Source organism: Eubalaena glacialis, chromosome 9, assembly GCF_028564815.1.
Source record: "Eubalaena glacialis isolate mEubGla1 chromosome 9, mEubGla1.1.hap2.+ XY, whole genome shotgun sequence".
In the NCBI taxonomy this organism is placed as follows: Eukaryota; Metazoa; Chordata; class Mammalia; order Artiodactyla; family Balaenidae; genus Eubalaena; species Eubalaena glacialis.
In genome coordinates, this window is record NC_083724.1 from 5,110,728 (window position 1) to 5,131,138 (window position 20,411).

General features: G+C 41.2%; 1 protein-coding gene across 3 annotated transcripts in view; it reads left to right on the forward strand.

The window, feature by feature from the left end:
• The first annotated feature begins 783 nt into the window (after nucleotides 1-783).
• Nucleotides 784-20,411, forward strand: part of SETX (senataxin) — an 83,558-nt gene continuing 63,930 nt past the window's right edge. For all 3 annotated transcript variants that reach the window (XM_061199713.1, XM_061199715.1, XM_061199714.1), the window contains exons 1-5: nucleotides 784-945; nucleotides 1,811-1,927; nucleotides 15,273-15,456; nucleotides 16,498-16,708; nucleotides 18,653-18,762. In XM_061199713.1, the coding sequence (XP_061055696.1) occupies nucleotides 15,280-15,456; nucleotides 16,498-16,708; nucleotides 18,653-18,762 (498 nt within the window). In that variant the 5' untranslated portion in view covers nucleotides 784-945; nucleotides 1,811-1,927; nucleotides 15,273-15,279. The remainder of the gene's footprint in view (nucleotides 946-1,810; nucleotides 1,928-15,272; nucleotides 15,457-16,497; nucleotides 16,709-18,652; nucleotides 18,763-20,411) is intronic.

Below are 20,411 nucleotides of genomic sequence, written 5' to 3' on the forward strand. Positions count from 1 at the left end.
CTCACCAGGACCCTTCCCCCTTCCTCCCTGGCTCGCCCCTTCTCATTCTTCGGTTAGGGTTCTGCTCGGTAAGATCGTCGCTGGCTGACCTGTCTGGATCGGGCCTATCTCAGCCTCTGCTTTCCTTTAGAGCCTTGATCAGAACTAGTAATTGTTTCGTTTTTCTGTCTCCTCTATTAGAGTATAAGCTAGTGGTGACGCCGCGTCGTCGAATTCAGTAGTAAGCGTTAAAAAAAAAAAAAAAAATGGGTAGGCTTCCGAGGGGGTTTTACTGTTATATTCTGTACTGTTTTTTCTCTTTCCAATACTTAATGTATCCCTTTTCTATAATACAAAGTATATATTTGTTTCCCCCAAAGTACGTGTTGATTACATATTATATTTTAGGTCTTTAAAGGAAATCTAAAGAGAAAACAAATTCCTTCGCAACCCGTAACACCCCCTGCTGAAACTCCTGAGGCGTCGAAAAGAGAAGAAGAAGGACTGAACGGAAAAGACAGCAGGGTAGGCGTCCAGGTCGCCCGAGGTGGGCGCGTCGGGGAGCGGCCACTACTCGCGGAAATCCTGGGCAAGGCCGCGGTCGAAGCTCGGCCTCAAGCTTCCCCCCCGCCCCCGCCCCTCACGGACGCTCCTGATTGGCTGGCCCCGGGAGCCCGGAAGTGACGCCACGCCGGGCTTCCCGGCCTCCCGGCGGAGCCCGGGCGTGTCTCTTCCCACGCCCCGCCCCCCGGGGGCACCAAAACAAGAAAGCGGCGGCCGGGGTGGGGCCTGCAGACGGCCGACGCCGCGCAGGGGGCGGGGCTTGCGCTCGCGGCTTCCTGGGGTTGGGTGGTCGGTTGCGGACGGAGGCGCCCGGGCGCGCGCCCGCACTTCCGTTCTTGGCCGACTGTAGAGTCGAGGCATGGAGGCGGAGGCTGGCTAGCGGCCGGCGGGAGGCCGAGACGGGTGAGGAGAGCGGCGGACTCGCGGCTGCAGGACCGGTGAACGTGGGAGCGCGCGCGGCGTAATCGTCGCAGCGCGTGAGGCCCGGGCGGGTGGGGGAGGGGCGGCGCGCGCTCGGCCGCGTCCCTCAGGAGAGTTGGCGGCGCCCGAGGCGGGAGCCTCCCCGCGGCGTCCGGTGGGCCGCCCTCCGGTCCTCTCCCTTCGCGTCGTCTGCACTGCCGTCCCGTGTGAGCTCTTCCGAGTCTGGGCGCTGCGTAGTTTCGGTGGGAGTGAGTGGGGTGTCTCGCTACAGGAAGTCTCTGTCCGCTCGGCGCCCTCTGCTTCCTCCTGCTGGGGTTCGTGCCTTTGGAGAGTGTGCCCCTCCCGAGTGGCCACCCGAGCCCTCCCTGCCCCGCCTGAAGGCGATGGAGCGCTGACAGCCAGCCAGAGGGGCCTTTGCCGACCTCCCCGCCTTCCAGGAGCGACGATGTGCCGAGATACGTGTGGCCCAGAAGGAACCGGGCACGAGGCTCGAAGGGAGAAGAACCCACGGCTGGTCAGTTAAAGCGGCAGAGATGTTAGCTACTGACGATCCTAGGGCTGAACTCACCTGCTAATTGGACTTTCTGACAAAGTGCCTCGCTGTCCCCAGCGTGGGGACGAGGTCTCCCGTGGAGCCACTGCCCCTGTGGAGTCAGAATGGCAGTTGCTCTGTTTCTTCGTTTCTTGTAGACCCACAGGCACGTTGTCTAACCTCTGGGAGCTTGAGCTCTGTCATCAAATGGTTATATTTGGTTCTACTTTATAAGGATCGATGTGAAACCCAGGTGAGAGAGCGAGTCTAAAAACCACTTCCTCAGTTTTGTTTTGTTTTGCTTTGCTTTTTCAGAGATGTTCTTCTGGGGGCCAGAGTCTGGGTATATATAAATGCAGATCCTCACCTATTCTCAAATAAACCCAGGAATCTCGACTGAGAGGATCACTTCTCTGTAGGCCATTACCCCAGGTAATTATTTGTTGCTGTTTTTTTAATTGTAAATTTTTTAATTTTTTAATTATTTATTTGGTTGCATTGGGTCTTAGTTGCAGCAGCGGGCTCCTTAGTTGTGGCATGCGAAGTCTTAGTTGTGGCATGCGAACTCTTAGTTGCGGCATGCATGTGGGATCTAGTTCCCAGACCAGGAATCGAACCCGGGCCCCCTGCATTGGCAGCGCAGGGTCTTAACCAGTGTGCCACCAGGGAAGTGTCGGTAGTTATGTGTTAAATAAACATTTAAGACTTTTTTTTCAGGCACTTAATATGTGCCAAGCACTGAAAAGTAAAAAAAAAACAAACAAAATACAGAACGGATCCTTGCCTCCTAACAGACTCAGAATTGCTGAGGATGGAGCTTGTAGGTGGGAGACAGATAAGTAAGCAGCTCAGCGTAACAAGGTAAATGCAGTGATAGAAACCATGGACAAAGTCCTGAGGGGATCGAGAAAAAAGTCATCAAAGACAGACTGGAAGGGAGGGAATGAGTCAGACAAGCCCCTAGGCATGATGATGCTCAGAGGTAATTCTCAAATCTGGCTCCCCCACCACGCCCCCAAAATATTTACTTATTTATTTATTTGGGCTGCGCTGGGTCATAGTTGTGGCCTGCGAACTCTCAGTGGCGGCATGCATGTGGGATCCAGTTCCCCGACCAGGGATCGAACCCCGGCCCCCTGCATTGGGAGTGCAGAGTCTTACCCCCTGGACCACCAGGGAAGTCCCCCAAATCTGGCTTTTTATCAGACTTAACTGGTGGAGTGTTTTTTAGAACGAATCTGAATTTTATCAATGGTATCTCACCATTTGCTTTGCTTTTTTTTTTTTCCCCCAAGTTCCTTTGGTGAGTCTGATGCGCATTCAGGGTTAAGAACCAGGCAAAGGTATGAAGGGTAGGTGATCAAGGCAGATGGAAGAGCTTCCATAAAGGCAGGTAATGCCAAACACCAGGAAGCATTTTAGGAAGAGCAAGTGAGGGGGAATGGCAAGAGATGATGCTGAAGCCAGGTCGTGGAGAGCCTTGTGTGGTGAGGTCAAACATTTTAATTTTATCGGCCAAAGGTAGAGGAGTCATTTGTGCTTTTAGAGTCTGGTTTTTGCTTTGGCCTTTGGCAGCATTTTGGAGGAAGAATTGATGGTGGATCAAACAAGAGGCAGATCATTTAGATTTCTTCTGTAATCCAGACAAATAATGAAAACGTATTGAACTAAGGCAATGGCAGTCTCACTCAGAGTAAAGTACAGATGTAATCAAGGTGGTAGACTCTGTGGAACTTGTAGAGATGGGGGCTAAGGGGGGAGAGTATAGGAGAATTCACAGGTTACTGGTTTGAAAAGTGAAGTCATGGTAATACCATGGATATAGAGAATACAGGACAGATAACAGATTTACGGGAAGGACTTTGTTCTGTTCTGGTCCTGTTTACTTTGAGGCAACTGTCAAGTGAGTATAGATTCACTATACAGTTGGATATTGAGTACAGTCAGCCTTCCATATCTTTGGGTTTCCCGTCTGTGGACATAGAGGGCCAACTGTGTTCCCTGTACTGCACTATTTTATGGAAGGGACTTGAGCATCTGCAGATTTTGGTATGCATGGGGGGGACTCCTGGAACCAATCCCCTGCAGATACTGAAGGGCAGCTGTATATCTTTTTGGAATTCTAGGCTAGGCTATCATTTATTGAGTAGCTGAAACACAATTAAACATTGCATTGAGTTTTACCTACATTCTCAGTCTTTGGGAAGCTTCATTATAAATAGTAGTTGAAGAAATAGGTTGAATTGTCACCCACAAAGAGGATATTGAATGATGGGATAGAGTCCTGAGGACAAACCTTTGGAAATTTCAATATGAAGCAGGGGGAAAAGGAACAGATGATTACGGGGGTTGGGTAGAGGAAGTGAGAGAAGAATGGTGTGTCGTCGTAGCTAAGGAATACATGGTTAGCAGTTTCATATGCTTTAGAGGAGTCCAGTAAAGAATCTATTGGATTTGTTATTAAAGAGATTATTAGGGACTTCTGTGAAAACATTCAGTGAAACATAAGGTAGAAGCCAGAGTGCAAAGGAGCTAAAGAAGTGAATCTAAATTATTTTTTCAAGGGGAGTTCCCTGCTGGTCCAGTGGTTAGGACTAGGCGCTTTCACAGCCATGGCCTGGGTTCAATCCCTCGTCGGGGATCTAAACTAAGATCCCTCGAGCCGCTCAGCGTGGCCGAGGAAAAAAATAAAAGCAATTGCGAAGAAGTTTAAAATAAATAAATAAATAAATTTTCAAAAAGTTTAGCTAGGAAGGGTAGAAGAAAGTGATTGTTATTTGAAGTTTCTGGCCAGCTATTATTGAGAAATGATATCCCCTGGATAAGTCAATAGAAAGTTACAGTTATACCTCTGGTGAAGCATCCTGTGTTATTGGCAAATCAACTGTCTCTTTGATGCACAGGAGCCGCTCTTATTTCTGTCATGCAGCTTGAGGATTCCCTGGACTCCCCCATTTGTGGTTCAGTAATGATTCCAAGCAGTAAAACCACTGATGAAATTAACAAAACTGTCCTCCAGAAGAACTGAATTGTGCAAAAATGTGCAGGATTCATAGTCATCTACCAGCAGTTTTCCCTTAAAAGAAAAATTTCAGTATACCCTGTTCAGATTTTTTGGGCTTAGCTATCAGGCCAATGATGATTTTAGTTTTAGGAACATAACCACACCCATTTATGGCCTTTTGAGAGGAACTATGGAAACATGTTTCTATTGTTGATGTGCTATAGCACTGTGCTCTCTGTATTCTAAATTCCATGGCACTTATCTGTTATATGGCAGTAACTCCTATCTACTTTGAGAAAATTTAGTTTTGCTTTCTGGAATGTGGAAGTAGGCTCACTCTCTGAGTGAGTGAAATAAAAAGCAGACTCCATAATTTTTTTACTAGAAGGTTTATTTTGCTAACTTCTCTGTTAATAATTATTTTAAAGTATACAACATTTTATTTGTACTTCAGTACCTTAATTTTTTCAAAGTTTCAATTGACTGCAGTCTTGTTTCCTGCTCAAGTCAAGCTTGAAACAATTGGATGTTTGAGAAGTCTCCCATAAGTTTCATTTTCTGTTCTTGGATCTCTAGAAGGGTGAAGTTTATTGAATTAGATTACATCACTGGAAAAACACAGCTTCTGCAGACTTTTAACTTCCTGGTATTATATTACTGGTTTTTCAAGTATAAGAAGTTCTTTGAGTGAAATTTATATTCTGCAGAAACATAGTGTCCATTCTGTTACTTCCTATTCCCTAGTTTGCAGCACCCTTAAAAAATGTAATTGAACTAGAATTAGTGTTAGGAAAGGTCTGGACTCTCCAGCTGAACTAGCATATTACTTTTTTTATTTTTCACACGAGGACTGTGTAACTCATGTTATCTTTCTGCTCTACTTTTCAGGAAGCTCCTAAATTAGGACTTAGTGAAATTAAATTTTTTCTAAATAAGTTTTGATTTCTCTGTCTTTTTAAATTGCCTTCTAAAATGTCTTTTTCTTTATACTTTAATGTTGAAAGCTGCCCTAAATTCTTTTCAGAAGCATGAAGAAAGTATACAGTTAATATTTAATGAATTAAAAAAATCAGTTCACAAGACAAATACATGTTTTTGATTATACAGAAATTATAAATTCTGTCAAGATGTGATCAATTTCCCATTAGCAGAGCTTAGTATGCACTCTGAATTTTTGGGTGATAATGCATTCAAAAACTTAACATTGTCAAGTTTCTGTACCCAAGTATTCAATGATTTGGGTCATGTTTCTTAACCTTTTATTGTCCCTTCTCCCTCTCTGAAAGGAAACGTTTAAGACATTTCTTTCCTGTGAATTTCCCATGAATTTTAATACCACCAATATATTATATACTTCTTTACGTAATGTACATATACCTGTGCTTTATACGTAGAAAAGAGTAGGATGTGTTCCACTAACCGGTTTTCATCTCCTTGAGGATGTTGTCACTCCTGATGAGAATGCATGGATTAGGTTCATCCAGTTAGGAAATGAACTTCATTGGGTTTACAGTTGGGTTTGTAACTTTTTTCCCATTAGGCTGATATACATTCATTAGATAATGAAGGTCAAGTTTTCAAGATCGGTTTTGTTGGGTAATTTCCTGGCCCAATTCCCAATAAAATGTTTTCATATGATAGAACACTTGGTTCGATTTCCCTTGGGTGTGGTTTTTCTTCTTTTTTGTCAAAGACTGGCTAATAACTGTTTGGATAATACCTTGAGTTTGTCTGATGTTTTTCGCATGAATAGACTGGGGTTGTGGGTTTGGGGAAGCATACTGCAGAGTTGAAGTTCCTGCCTCATCGCATTGTGTCAGGGGTTACCAACACGACTTAACCACTGGTGATGTTAACCTTGATCACTTGGTTTGAGGTTGTGTTTGCCAGGTGTCTCCACTGTAAGTGTGATTTTCACTTTGCATACTTTATTATTTGGAAGTGTTTCACCAAGTCCAGCCCTCACTCAAGATAGGGTGGGATTAAGCTCCACTTCCTGGAATGGGGAGTATCTGTATATATTATTTGCAGTTCTTCTACAAGGAAAGTTTGTTCCTTCCCCCACATTTGTTTATTCATTCATTCATTTGTATCAGTATGGATTCATGTATATTTATACTGTGGGTTATAATCCAATATTACATTATTTTGTTACTCAGATTGTTTCAGCTTTGGCCACTGGGAGCTCTTTCAGGTTGGTGGCTAATATGTCCCTTTGACATGCCCCCATCCTTTTGTATTTTGAGCACTTTGTTTCTGTTCCTGTTAAGATGCTCCAGGCTCACTTGTATTTTTCCTGCTCCAGCCTCTTGTTTATTTCATTGCAAAACATTTGCTTTTTCTTTAGCCACAATACACTGCTTACTGACAGTGAGCTTTCTATTTGCTTTTATATGCAGTTAGTGGCATCTTAGCTTGCTTTTATTACACCTCATTAGAATTGGAGATCTCTTTGGATTTTGGCTTCCACCCTATTTTGCTAATCCTCTGTTTCATGCCATCTGCAGTTCTGATAAACTTGACTCGTGTATTTTCCTTCAAACCTTTGACACATTTGATTCTTGGGATTTCCTCTCGTTTCCTGGTACCAACTTGCTACTTTGCTCTCTTTGAGACTGCTAGGATGTGGGAAATTAATTTCTTTTTAAAAAATTTTTAAATTTTATTTATTTTTTATACAGCAGGTTCTTATTAGTTATCTGTTTTGTACGTATTAGTGTATATATGTCAATCCCAATCTCCCAATTCATTCCACCACCACCACCACCAACCCCCACCACTTTCCCCCCTTGGTGTCCATACGTTTGTTCTCTACATCTGTGTCTCTGTTTCTGCCCTGCAAACTGGTTCATCTGTACCATTTTTCTAGGTTCCACATATATGCGTTAATATACGATATTTGTCTTTCTTTTTCTGACTTACTTCACTCTGTATGACAGTCTCTAGATCCATCCACGTTTCTGCAAATGACCCAATTTTGTTCCTTTATATGGCTGAGTAATATTCCACTGTATATATGTACCACATCTTTATCCATTTGTCTGTCAATGGGCATTTAGGTTGCTTCCATGACCTAGCTATTGTAAATAGTGCTGCAGTGAACATTGGGGTGTATGTGTCTTTTTGAATTATGGTTTTCTGTGGATATATGCGCAGTAGTGGGATTGCTGGGTCATATGGTAATTCTATTTTTAGTTTTTTAAGGAACCTCTGTACTGTTCTCCATAGTGGCTGTATCAATTTACATTCCCACCAACAGTGCAAGAGGGTTCCCTTTTCTCCACACCCTCTCCAGCATTTGTTGTTTGTAGATTTTCTGTTGATGCCCATTCTAACTGCTGTGAGGTGATACCTCATTTAGTTTTGATTTGCATTTCTCTAATAATTAATGATGTTGAGCAGCTTTTCATGCACTTCTTGGCCGGCTGTATGTCTTCTTTGGAGAAACGTCTGTTTAAGTCTTCTGCCCATTTTTTGATTGGGTTGTTTGTTTTTTTTAATATTGAGCTGCTTGAGCTGTTTATATATTTTGGAGACTAATCCTTTGTCCATTGATTCGTTTGCAAATATTTTCTCCCATTCTGAGGGTTGTCTTTTCGTATTGTAGTTTCCTTTGCTTTGCAAAAGCTTTTCATAGGTCCCATTTGTTTATTTTTGTTTTTATTTCCATTACTCTAGGAGGTGGATCAAAAAAGATCTTGCTGTGATTTATGTCAAAGAGTGTTCTTCCTATGTTTTCCTCTAAGAGTTTTATAGTGTCTGGTCTTACATTTAGGTCTCTGATCCATTTTGAGTTTATTTTTGTGTAAGGTGTTAGGGAGTGTTCTAATTTCATCCTTTTACGTGTAGCTGTCTAGTTTTCCCAGCACCACTTATTGAAGAGACTGTCTTTTCTCCATTGTGTATCCTTGCCTCCTTTGTCATAGATTAGTTGACCATAGGTGCGTGGGTTTATCTCTGGGCTTTCTATTCTGTTCCATTGATCTATATTTCTGTTTTTGTGCCAGTACCATATTGTCTTGATAACTGTAGCTTTGTAGTATAGTCTGAAGTCAGGGAGGCTGATTCCTCCAGCTCCGTTGTTTTCCCTCAAGACTGCTTTGGCTATTCGGGGTCTTTTGTGTCTCCATACAGATTTTAAGATTTTTTGTTCTAGTTCTGTAAAAAATGCCACTGGTAATTTGATAGGGATTGCATTGAATCTGTAGATTGCTTTGGGTGGTATAGTCATTTTCACAATATTGATTCCTCCAATGCAAGAACATGGTATATCTCTCCATCTGGTTGTGTCATCTTTGATTTCTTTCATCAGTGTCTTTTAGATTTCTGAGTACAGATCTTCTACCTCCTTAGGTAGGTTTATTCCTAGGTATTTTATTCTTTTTGTTTCAGTGGTGAATGGGATTGTTTCCGTAATTTCTCTTTCTGATCTTTTGTTGTTAGTGTATAGGAATGCAAGAGATTTCTGTGCTTTAATTTTGTATCCTGCAGCTTTACCAAATTCATTGATTAGCTCTAGTAGTTTTCTGGTGGCATCTTTAGGATTCTCTATGTATAGTATCATGTCATCTGCAAACAGTGACAGTTTTACTTCTTCTTTTCCAATTTGTATTCCTTTTATTTCTTTTTCTTCTCTGATTGTCGTGGCTAGAACTTCCAAAACTATGTTGAATAATAGTGGCGAGAGTGCACATCCTTGTCTCGTTCCTGATCTTAGAGGAAATGCTTTCAGTTTTTCACCATTGAGAATGATGTTTGCTGTGGGTTTGGCATATATGGCCTTTATTGTGTTGAGGTAGGTTCCCTCTATGCCCCCTTTCTGGAGAGTTTTTATCATAAATGGGTGTTGAATTTTGTCAAAAGCTTTTTCTGCATCTATTGAGATGATCATATGGTTTTTATTCTTTGTTTGTTAATATGGTGTATCAGATTGATTGATTTGCGTATATTGAAGAATCCTTGCATCCCTGGGATAAATCCCACTTGATTATGGTGTATGATCCTTTTAATGTGTTGTTGGATTCTGTTTGCTAGTGTTTTGATGAGGATTTTTGCATGTATATTCATCAGTGATATTGGTCTGTAATTTTCTTTTTTTCTAGTATCTTTGTTTGGTTTTGGTATCAGGGTGATGGTGGCCTCATAGAATGAGTTTGGGAGTGTTCCTTCCTCTGCAATTTTTTGGAAGATTTTGAGAAGGGTAGGTGTTAGCTCTTCTCTAAATGTTTGATTGAATTCACCTGTGAAGCCATCTGGTCCTGGACTTTTTTTTTTTTTTTAAGTATTTGTTTATTTATTTACTTATGGCTGTGTTGGGTCTTAGTTTCTGTGCGAGGGCTTTCTCTAGTTGTGGCAAGCGGGGGCCACTCTTCATCACGGTGCGCGGGCCTCTCACTATCGCGGCCTCTCGTTGCGAAGCACAGGCTCCAGACGCGCAGGCTCAAGTAATTGTGGCTCACAGGCCCACCTGCTCCGCGGCACATGGGATCTTCCCAGACCAGGGCTCGAACCCGTGTCCCCTGCATTGGCAGGCAGATTCTCAACCACTGCACCACCAGGGAAGCCCAGGTCCTGGACTTCGTTTGTTGGAAGATTTTTAATCACACTTTCAATTTCATTACTTGTGATTGGTCTGTTCATATTTTCTATTTCTTCCTGGTTCAGTCTTGGAAGGTTATACCTTTCTAAGAATTTGTCCATTTCTTCCAGGTTGTCCATTTTATGGCATAGAGTTGCTTGTAGTAGTCTCTTAGGATGCTTTGTATTTCTGTGGTGTCCATTGTAACTTCTCTTTTTTCACTTTTAATTTTATTGATTTGAGTCCTCTCCCTCTTTTTCTTGATGAGTCTGGCTAAAGGTTTATCAATTTTGTTTATCTTCTCAAAGAACCAGCTTTTAGTTTTATTGATCTTTGCTATTGTTTTCTTTGTTTCTATTTCATTTATTTCTGCTCTGATCTTTATGATTTCTTTCCCTCTACTAACTTTGGGTTTTGTTTGTTCTTTCTCCAGTTCCTTTAGGTGTAAGGTTAGATTGTTTATTTGAGATTTTTCTTGTTTCTTGGGGTAGGCTTGTATTGCTCTAAACGTCCCTCTTAGAACTGCTTTTGCTGCATCCCATAGGTTTTTGGGGTTTTTTAAAATTAATTTAATTTATTTATTTATTTTTGGCTGCGTTGGGTCTTTGTTGCTGCGTGAGGGCTTTCTCTAGTTGCGGCGCGCGAGCTTCTCATTGCGGTGGCTTCTCTTGTTGCGGAGCACAGGCTCTAGGCACGTGGGCTTCAGTAGTTGTGGCATGTGGGCTCAGTAGTTGTGGCTCGCAGGCTCTAGAGCTCAGGCTCAGTAGTTGTGGTGCACGGGCTTAGTTGCTCCACGGCATGTGGGGTCTTCCCGGACCAGAGCTCTAACCCGTGTCCTCTGCATTGGCAGGCGGATACTTAACCACTGCGCCACCAGGGAAGTCCTCCCGTAGGTTTTGGATCATCGTGTTTTCGTTGTCATTTGTCTTTAGGTATTTTTTGATTTCCTCTTTGATTTCTTCACTGATCTCTTGGTTATTTAGTAACGTATTGTTTAGCCCCCATGTGTTGGTGTTTTTTATGTTTTTTTCGCTGTAATTGATTTCTAATCTCATAGCGTTGTGGTCAGAAAAGATGCTTGATATGATTTCAGTTTTCTTAAATTTACTGAGGCTTGATTTGTGACCCAAGATATGATCTATCCTGGAGAATGTTCTGTGTGTACTGGAGAAGAAAGTGTAATCTGCTGTTTTCGGGTGGAATGTCCTATAAATATCAATTAAATCTGTCTGGTCTGTTGTGTCATTTTTTTTTTTTTAATTTATTTATTTTATTTTTTTATTTTTGGCTGTGTTGGGTCTTTGCTGCTGCGCATGGGCTTTCTCTAGTTGCGGCGAGCGGGGGCTACTCTTTGTTGCAGTGTGCGGGCTTCTCATTGCAGAGCACGCACGGGCTCTAGGCGCGCGGGCTTCAGTAGTTGCGGCACGTGGGCTCAGTAGTTGTGGCTCACAGGCTCTAGAGCACAGGCTCAGTAGTTGTGGCTTGTGGGCTCTAGAGCACAGGCTCAGTAGTTGTGGCGCATGGGCTTCGTTGCTCCGTGGCATGTGGGATCTTCCCGGACCAGGGCTTGAACCCGTGTCCCCTGCATTGGCAGGTGGATTCTCAACCACTGTGCCACCAGGAAACACCTGTTGTGTCATTTAAAGCTTGTGTTTCCTTATTCATTTTCTGTCTGGATGATCTGTCCATTGGTGTAAGTGAGGTGTTAAAAGTTCCCCACTAGGGCTTCCCTGGTGGCGCAGTGGTTGAGAATCTGCCTGCCAATGCAGGGGACACGGGTTCGAGCCCTGGTCTGGGGGGATCCCACATGCCGTGGAGCAACTAGGCCTGTGAGCCACAATTACTGAGCCTGCGCGTCTGGAGCCTGTGCTCCACAACAAGAGAGGCCACGATAGTGAGAGGCCCACGCACCGCGATGAAGAGTGGCCCCCACTTGCCGCAACAAGAGAGAGCCCTCGCACAGAAATGAAGACCCAATGCAGCCATAAATAAAAAAATAAATAAAAATTAAAAAAAAAAAAAGAAAGAAAAATATCCCTCAGGAATCTGAAAACAAAGACTAGATTCCAAAATAATTACTGTGAATGTGCAGGGAGCATATCTCTTAAAAAAAAAAAAAAAAAAAAAAGTCCCCCACTATTATTGTGTTACTGTTGATTTCCTCTTTTATAGCTGTTAGCAGTTGCCTTATGTATTGAAGTGCTCCTATTTTGGGTTCCTATATATTTATAATTGTTATATCTTCTTTTTGGATTGATCCCTTGATCATTGTGTAGCATCCTTCCTTGTCTCTTGTAACAGTCTTCATTTTAAAGTCTATTTTATCTGATATGAGTATTGCTATTCCAGCTTTCTTTTGATTTCCATTTCCATGGAATATCTTTTTCCATCCCCTCACTTTCAGTCTGTATGTGTCCCTAGGTCTGAAGTGGGTCTCTTGTAGACAGCATATATATGGGTCTTGTTTTTGTATCCATTCAGCGAGCCTGTGTCTTTTGGTTGGATTTAATCCATTCACGTTCAAGGTAATTATCGATATGTATGTTCCTATTACCATTTTCTTAATTGTTATGGGTTTGTTTTTGTAGGTCGTTTTCTTTCGTGTTTCCCACTTAGAGAAGTTTCTTTAGCGTTTGTTGTAGGGCTGGTTTGGTGGTGCTGAGTTCTCTTAGCTTTTGCTTGTCTGTAAAGCTTTTGATTTCTCTGTTGAATCTGAATGAGCTCCTTGCCGGGTAGAGTAATCTTGGTTGTAGGTTCTTCCCTTTCATCACTTTAAATATATCGTGCCACTCCCTTCTGGCTTGTAGAGTTTCTGCTGAGAAATCAGCTGGTAACCTTATGGGAGTTACCTTGTATGTTATTTGTCATTTTTCCCTTGTTGCTTTCAGTAATGTTTCTTTGTCTTTAATTTTTGTCAATTTGATTACTATGTGTCTCCACGTGTTTCTCCTTGGGTTTATCCTGCCTGGGACTCTCTGCGCTTCCTGGACTTGGGTGGCTATTTCCTTTCCCATGTTAGGGAAGTTTTCGACTATAATCTCTTCAAATATTTTCTTGGGTCCTTTCTCTCTCTCCTCCTTCTGGGACCCTATAATGCAAATGTTGTTGCGTTTAATGTTGTCCCAGAGGTCTCTTAGGCTATCGTCACTTCTTTTCGTTCTTTTTTCTTTATTCTGTTCCACGGCAGTGAATTCTACCATTCTGTCTTCCAGATCACTTATCTGTTCTTCTGACTCAATTACTCTGCTATTGATTCCTTCTAGTGTATTTTTCATTTCAGTTATTGTATTGTTCATCTCTGTTTGTTCTTTAATTCTTCTAGGTGTTTTTTCTTTAATTCTTGTAGGTCTTTGTTAAACATTTCTTGCATCTTCTTGATCTTTGCCTCCATTCTTTTTCCAAGGTCCTGGATCATCTTCACTATCATTTTTCTGAATTCTTTTTCTGGAAGGTTGCCTTTCTCCACTTCATTTAGTTGTTTTACTGGGGTTTTATTTTGTTCCTTCATCTGGTACAAAGTCCTCTGCCTTTTCATTTTGTCTATCTTTCTGTGAATGTGGTTTTCCTTCCACAGGCTGCAGAATTGTAGTTCTTCTTGCTTCTGCTGTCTGCCCTGTGGTGGATGAGGCCGTCTAAGAGGCTTGTGCAAGCTTCCTGATGGGAGGGACTGGTGGTGGCTAGAGCTGACTGTTGCTCTGGTGGGCAGAGCTCAGTAAAACTTTAATCTGCTTGTCTGCTGATGGGTGGGGCTAAATTCCCTCCCTATTGGTTGTTTGGCCTGAGGTGACCCAGCACTGGAGCCTACCCGGCTCTTTGGTGGGGCTAATGTCGGGCTCTGGGAGGGCTCATACCAAGGAGTACTTCCCAGAACTTCTGCCGCCAGTGTCCTTGTCCCCACAGTGAGCCACAGCCACCCCCCCTGCCTCTGCAGGAGACCTTCCAACACTAGCAGGTTGGTCTGGTTCAGTCTCCTATGGGGTCACTGCTCCTTCCCCTGGGTCCCAGTGCGCACACTACTTTGTGTGTGCCCTCCAAGAGTGGAGTCTCTGTTTCCCCCAGTCCTGTTGAAGTCCTGCAATCAAATCCCGCTAGCCTTCAAAGTCTGATTCTCTAGGAGTTCCTCCTCCTGTTGCCAGACCTCCAGGTTGGGAAGCCTGACACGGGGCTCAGAACCTTCACTCCGGTGGGTGGACTTCTGTGGTATAAGTGTTCTCCAGTTTGTGAGTCACCCGCCCAGCAGTTATGGGATTTGATTTTATTGTGATTGCGCCCCTCCTACCGTCTCATTGCGGCTTCTCCTTTGTCTTTGGATGTGGGGGATCTGTTTTGGTGAGTCCCAGTGTCTTCCTGTCGATGACTGTTCAGCAGTTAGTTGTGATTCCGGTGCTCTCGCCAGAGGGAGTGAGCGCAGGTCCTCTACTCCGCCATCTTGAACCAATCTCTGAAATTAATTTCATTTAACCCTTTTTACTTGAGTTTGGATGGTGGAGGCTCTGATGGTAGTATAAAACCCCAAATTGGAGACAGTCAAAAACTGTAAGTGTCAAACTTAGTAGTAATAGGTTTGTAGCTATTATATTTGCATCCATTACAGTTTATACTGCGTTGATGAGCAGTGAGTTATGGGCAGCAATTCATACACACGTGTGCAAATTCATGTGTATATATACTTTCTAACCAAGAGAAAATTCTTCTCTATATGAGTTTTTGTTATTGTTATGGACTAATATTTGTGGATTTTTTAGGTTTCCAGGGATTTCTGGAACATGGCCTCAGGGAATGTGAAAGGTTTCCTGAGCTTTTCACTTGACTCCAGTACATTATTAGAACACTCCAAAATCTGTACTTTGAAAACATTGATAATTCTATGTCTCTGTATATAATTTCCCATCAGTACTGTATAGTTTTGAGCCTTCTTTATAACACAGCTGTATATTGCCTTATGATGTTTATTACTAACTGCTTTCATTTCATTATTTTTCATGTGTCACAGGTAAAGTTTTTACGAGTAGGCTCAGATTGAGTTTAGCCAGTGATTGATAAGCTGGCCAGCAGAATGTTCTGGATGTGGTTGAGGCACATTGTAAGTTGAAAACATGATCATTAGTAGGAAATGTACCCATTCTCCACCAGAGTAGGCCTGAAGTGTGTGTTTTGTTTCTTTAGTCTTTCCATGTCTTCTTTTCTGGATACAGGTACAGAATGAGCACATGTTGTTGGTGTACGCCAGGTGGTCTTTCCACCATTGACTTCCTGCAACGCTATGCATCCGAGACCCACTCCAGTGAATTTCAAACAGCTGATGAAGACCTCTGCTACTGCTTAGAGTGTGTGGCTGAATACCACAAAGCAAGGGATGAATTGCCATTCTTACATAAGGTACTTTACGTTAATTGGGCAGTATTTTTCAGAGCTTGATAACTAGGAAGAGAGTAAATTTGAACTCTGTTGAAAGCATTCAGGGAACTGACAATGTGATTTAAACTGTGAATGCTAATATACTTCTAGTATCTAACTCATTGCCTGGTAGATAGTAGGTGCTGAGTAAATGCTTATTGATTGATGGAATTGAATTGAAATCTAAAGCAGAATTTTATAATCCTCCACTTTTAGTCATTTTGATGTGAAACAGTTTCATGAAATGAAGTGACGTATGGGGTTTTTTTGGGTTTATGTTTTAATGTCATTGTGTTTGACATTGTTAACAACCAGGTATCTGAATGGCTTGGGTTATTTTTTTATTGGCTAATAGTTCTTTTTTTCCCCCTCTCTTCATTTTTTAATGGGTAAGTGGTATAAATCAATAAAGACAAGCATTTTTTCATTCACAGTAACCAAAGTGAAACATATAATTTTAAATATGTGGCTTTGAATATTGGTTTATTATATTTATCTGATGAAAAATGGAATACAGACCATAGAGAGATATATAATAATATAGAAAAGAGGAGGGGGATGATGAGTTTTGAACCTTTTGAGAAAACTTTTACGTTTACAAAGTTTCCTAGCTATGAAGCTAACCAGTGTCTTTATGCTAAAGCTGATGTTTCAAGGTAGTTACCTGTGGCTGGAACATAGAAGGGAAGTCAGAGAAGGCCCAGCTTGTGCCTTGATAAAGAAGCTCCAACTTCTCATTTCCTTTTCAATAGAGTATAGTTGACAGCGCTGTTGATATAGCAAAACTCTGCAAGAGCAATGTTTTAAACATCTCATGCTCTATGTACTCATGTTCATGTATCATAAAAGCCACTTTTATGTTTAGTGACTGTTTCCTTTAAATCTAATATATGATGTTTAGTACTTCTTTAAACTTTTGAATTTTTATACTTAGGAAAAGGCTTTCTAGAAGGATCGTCGCATCCAGTATATTTTGTTGATAATAAGATATAAAGCACACTGCCTGTTTTTCTTTTCCTGTAGGTTTTATGGGAATTAGAAACCTCACGTCTCATAAATCACTTTGAAAAGGCCATGAAGGCAGAAATTGGAGATGATGACGAGTTATATATAGTAGACAACAATGGAGAGGCACAGCCGTTTGACTTTACTGGCCAAGACTTTGAAAATAAGCTTCGAGTTCCTCTTCTTGAAATACTGAAATATCCTTATTTGCTTTTACATGAGCGTGTTAGTGAGTATCTTGGGTGTTTCACAGTTGTATCATTTTTTTTATTTTAAGAATTGTAAGAATTGGGGTTTATCTATATTGAAAATCTGTTTCTTAAACATATAATTAGGATACTTAGTATTTTTTTACAAACGTTTTATTTTGAACGTTTCCAAACCTAGAAAAGTGAATTACACAGTGAATACCATGTACACACCACATAGATTCTACAGTTGCTAACATCTTGCTGTATTTGCTTTATCACATATTTATTCATCTATCCATTCAATTAATTTTCATTCTTGGAATTTGTCTGTAGCAGGGTTTTTCAGACTTGGCACTGTTGACATTTTGGACTGGATAATTCTTGGTGGGTGAGGGACGTGCTGTTTATTGTAGGATGTTTAGCAGCATCCCTGGCCTCTCTCCACTAGATGCCGGTAGTGACTTGCTCTCCTCACTACCCTAGTTGTGACAACCAAAAATATCTCCAGATATTGCCAAATGTCCCTTGGGAGTTGGGGGTCAGGGCCAGTGAGGAACAAAATCGCCAGGTTGAGAAGCACTGGTCTGTAGTAATTTTCAGTAATCACTATGGCATAGCATATTATGGCTGCCTAGATTTTGGTCATTTATATTTGCATTTTTTAATATGAATCTCTTGAAGACATTTTCCTGATCTATCAAATCTAACGAAATAACAGTATCTTTAAGGCACCCACTACTATATCTAGTCCACATTCAGATTTTCCCAGTAGTTGCAAAATGTGTTTTTTAGATGATTTATTTAGAGTCTAATCAGGGACTGTGCATTTGGTTCCATATTTCTTATATCTCTTTTAATCCAGAATAGTTTACTCATACATGTGTGCACAGATATAGATAGATAGATATAGATTTTTTTTTTTTTTGTCATAACTTTGACTTGCTGAGATCAAATGGTTGCCCTAAAGAATAATGTGCTTCCTGGATTTTTCTGATTTCTTCCTTGTCATGTTATTTGACTTGTTTCTCTATCCTCTGTATTTTCAGTAAATGGAAAAGTATATCTAAAGATTTATTAGATAAATCAGTTCTTTCTAAATAAATTCAAAATAACTAGATTTTAAAATTCTAACAAGTCATTTTTCAAACATTTATTAAAGAGTACCATATCCAGAAAAGTATATAAGCTTGATTTTTCATAAACTGAACACACTTATGTAGCTGGCACCCAGGTCAAGAAACAAAACATCATCAACACACCAAGAGCTCTCTTGCTTTTCCAGTCATTGTTCCTCCTTCCCAAAGCTAACCACTGTCACTACAATATTCTTTGAAGCTTGACAAAATAAAGTTGATTCATCTGATACAGTAAATGTATGAGTCTATTCAGTATACTTCTGAAAGAGTGATGAAGAAATTTCCATAAAGCAACAGGGATTAGGATAGTGCTGGTACAGATAGACTAATGGAGCAGTGTAGAGAGTCCAGAAGTAAACCAAATATATTTGGGGAATTTACTCTTTGGTGATGATAGCATTTCAAACCAGTGGAGAAAATGGATTACTCAGTAACTGAGAGTAGGACAAAATAGCCATTTGGGGGGCAAAGCAAAGCTGATTTTATCACTGCGGTACAAGATAAAGTCCGCATGGATCAAAATGTAAAATGCTAATGGAATTGGACCTATAGCCATACTTCTAAGAAGATGCCCTCTGGAGATAATTATGCCCAGTGTGAAAAAAGATGTTTGTACTAGGAAAGTCAGAGCAATTCATAGGCACACACTATGGTCAACCTACCGGTCTTTCAGCAGCTAAATACCATTCCTACGTTTACAGCATTTTTATGCCTCAGTTTAAAAAAAAAAAAAAAGGAACAACTTTTCATTCACTTACAGAGCAACCGAAGGAGCCAAATTTAGGGAATCTTGATAAGTTGATAAGATTTATGTCTTATGTTTACTGCCTTATTTTTTCTATTTAGATGAATTATGCGTTGAAGCCCTTTGCCGGATGGAACAAGCTAATTGCTCCTTTCAGGTTTTTGACAAACATCCAGGGATCTATTTGTTTTTGGTCCATCCCAATGAAATGGTGAGTGTGAGTGTTAGGCAGTGGAAGAGGGAATATTTTATTTTTGCACCTATAGTATAGATAACTATAATAGAGGTTTTTGGTGTGTACTTTGTTTAAAATATTTGCCAAAATTATTCTCTTGTTGTAACATTACTGCAGTTAAGGAGAGGGTGCTGGGGGGGCTCAAAGAAGAGAGTTAAGAGAGTAGGGAAACACTTCTGACAGGTGATGCTTCAGTTTAAAAGACAAATGAGGGAATAATCTGAACTTGCAGTGTGTTGACCTGAACTAATGAAGAAGGACTGTTTTCTCTTGCTTTTCTTGCTTGCCTGCCCCACTCTAAGCACATGGAAATACCACTTAAAACACTTGAAATAACTATTTTGCTAATAGATGACATTTTTAACAGGTGGTGGGGTAGAGGGGAGGACAAGGAAATTCAGTTCCTAGGTGCCAGACAGGAAGAGGAACATGAGAATCAGAACAGTAGGTAGACAGAAGCAGAGAGCAACACCAGAGGCTTGGAACCTGACTTTGAGCTGATTGCTGGAGTTTGAGGACTTATCGTCATGTGGCGAGGCAGCGTGTGCAGTAGGACCTGTGCACGTCGGCCTCTAGAACTGAGTTACAACATTAAGACAATAGCCATGAAGGGTTGCTCTGCCAATAGAAAGATAGTGAAGAGGCTTTTTTTTAAGTGGCAAAGAAAGAACATGGCAATGGGGTTTCCAGTCAGAATGGTGGTGAATTTCAGTCTCCTCCTGGTTTGTGCCAAACCCAAACAATGATAGAAAAAAATTCAAAAAGCGGAATTCTAAAAGGCCTATAATCACACTTTTCAAAAGGTAAATGTTTCTTTGGACCAGTAATGGAACAGAAATACAAAGTGATAAATGGTGGAAACCTGTATGTAGGCCTGGGTGGCTATAGGTAGCAGGGGACTGAGTTTGTGCATGATAATAAGAATTACAAGTATACTCCAGGCAAGGGTAGAACCAGAGTCAAGGCCTGTGCTTAAAATAAGGGTGGGGCTTTCCTGCCTGTGAAAGAAGATTGACAGAAAGTACAGCCAGCTGCTCTCTGGGACTGGCTTTCTTAACACTGCAAACCAGTAGAGGAAGCTGGTCCAGCTGAGCAACCAGGACCTGGGCCAAGCACTTGCAGGCTTGGTGACTGGGTCTGCAGGGCCAGGAATGACTGTATTCTTCATTATATATGTGTTCTTATAGGTGAGGAAACTGAGTCAGGAGACTTAACCACAGTTACACAGGCTAGTATGGTGACTGGGATTTGTATTATATAGGCAGCCTGACTCCAGAGCCCTAATGCTTTTTTTTTTAAGTTTTTATTTGAAAATACTTTAAAATTTTCAGAAAATTCTCAAAAATAAAAAAAGTGGAAAACACTTGTATACTCTTTAGCCGTATTCACCAATTATTAATGTTTCACTCCACTTGTTCTATCATTTGTTTTCAGTTAACTACAAAGCTGTTTGTTTTCTGAACCATTTGAGAGTAGGTTGCATATATCATAGCCTTTTACCCCTAAATACTTCAGTGTATATTTCCTAAGAATAAGTATATTCTCACAATATTATAAACTTCAGTGAATTTAACATTGATGCAGTAAGGTCTATTTTGCAGTTGTGTCATGTGATCCAGTGTACT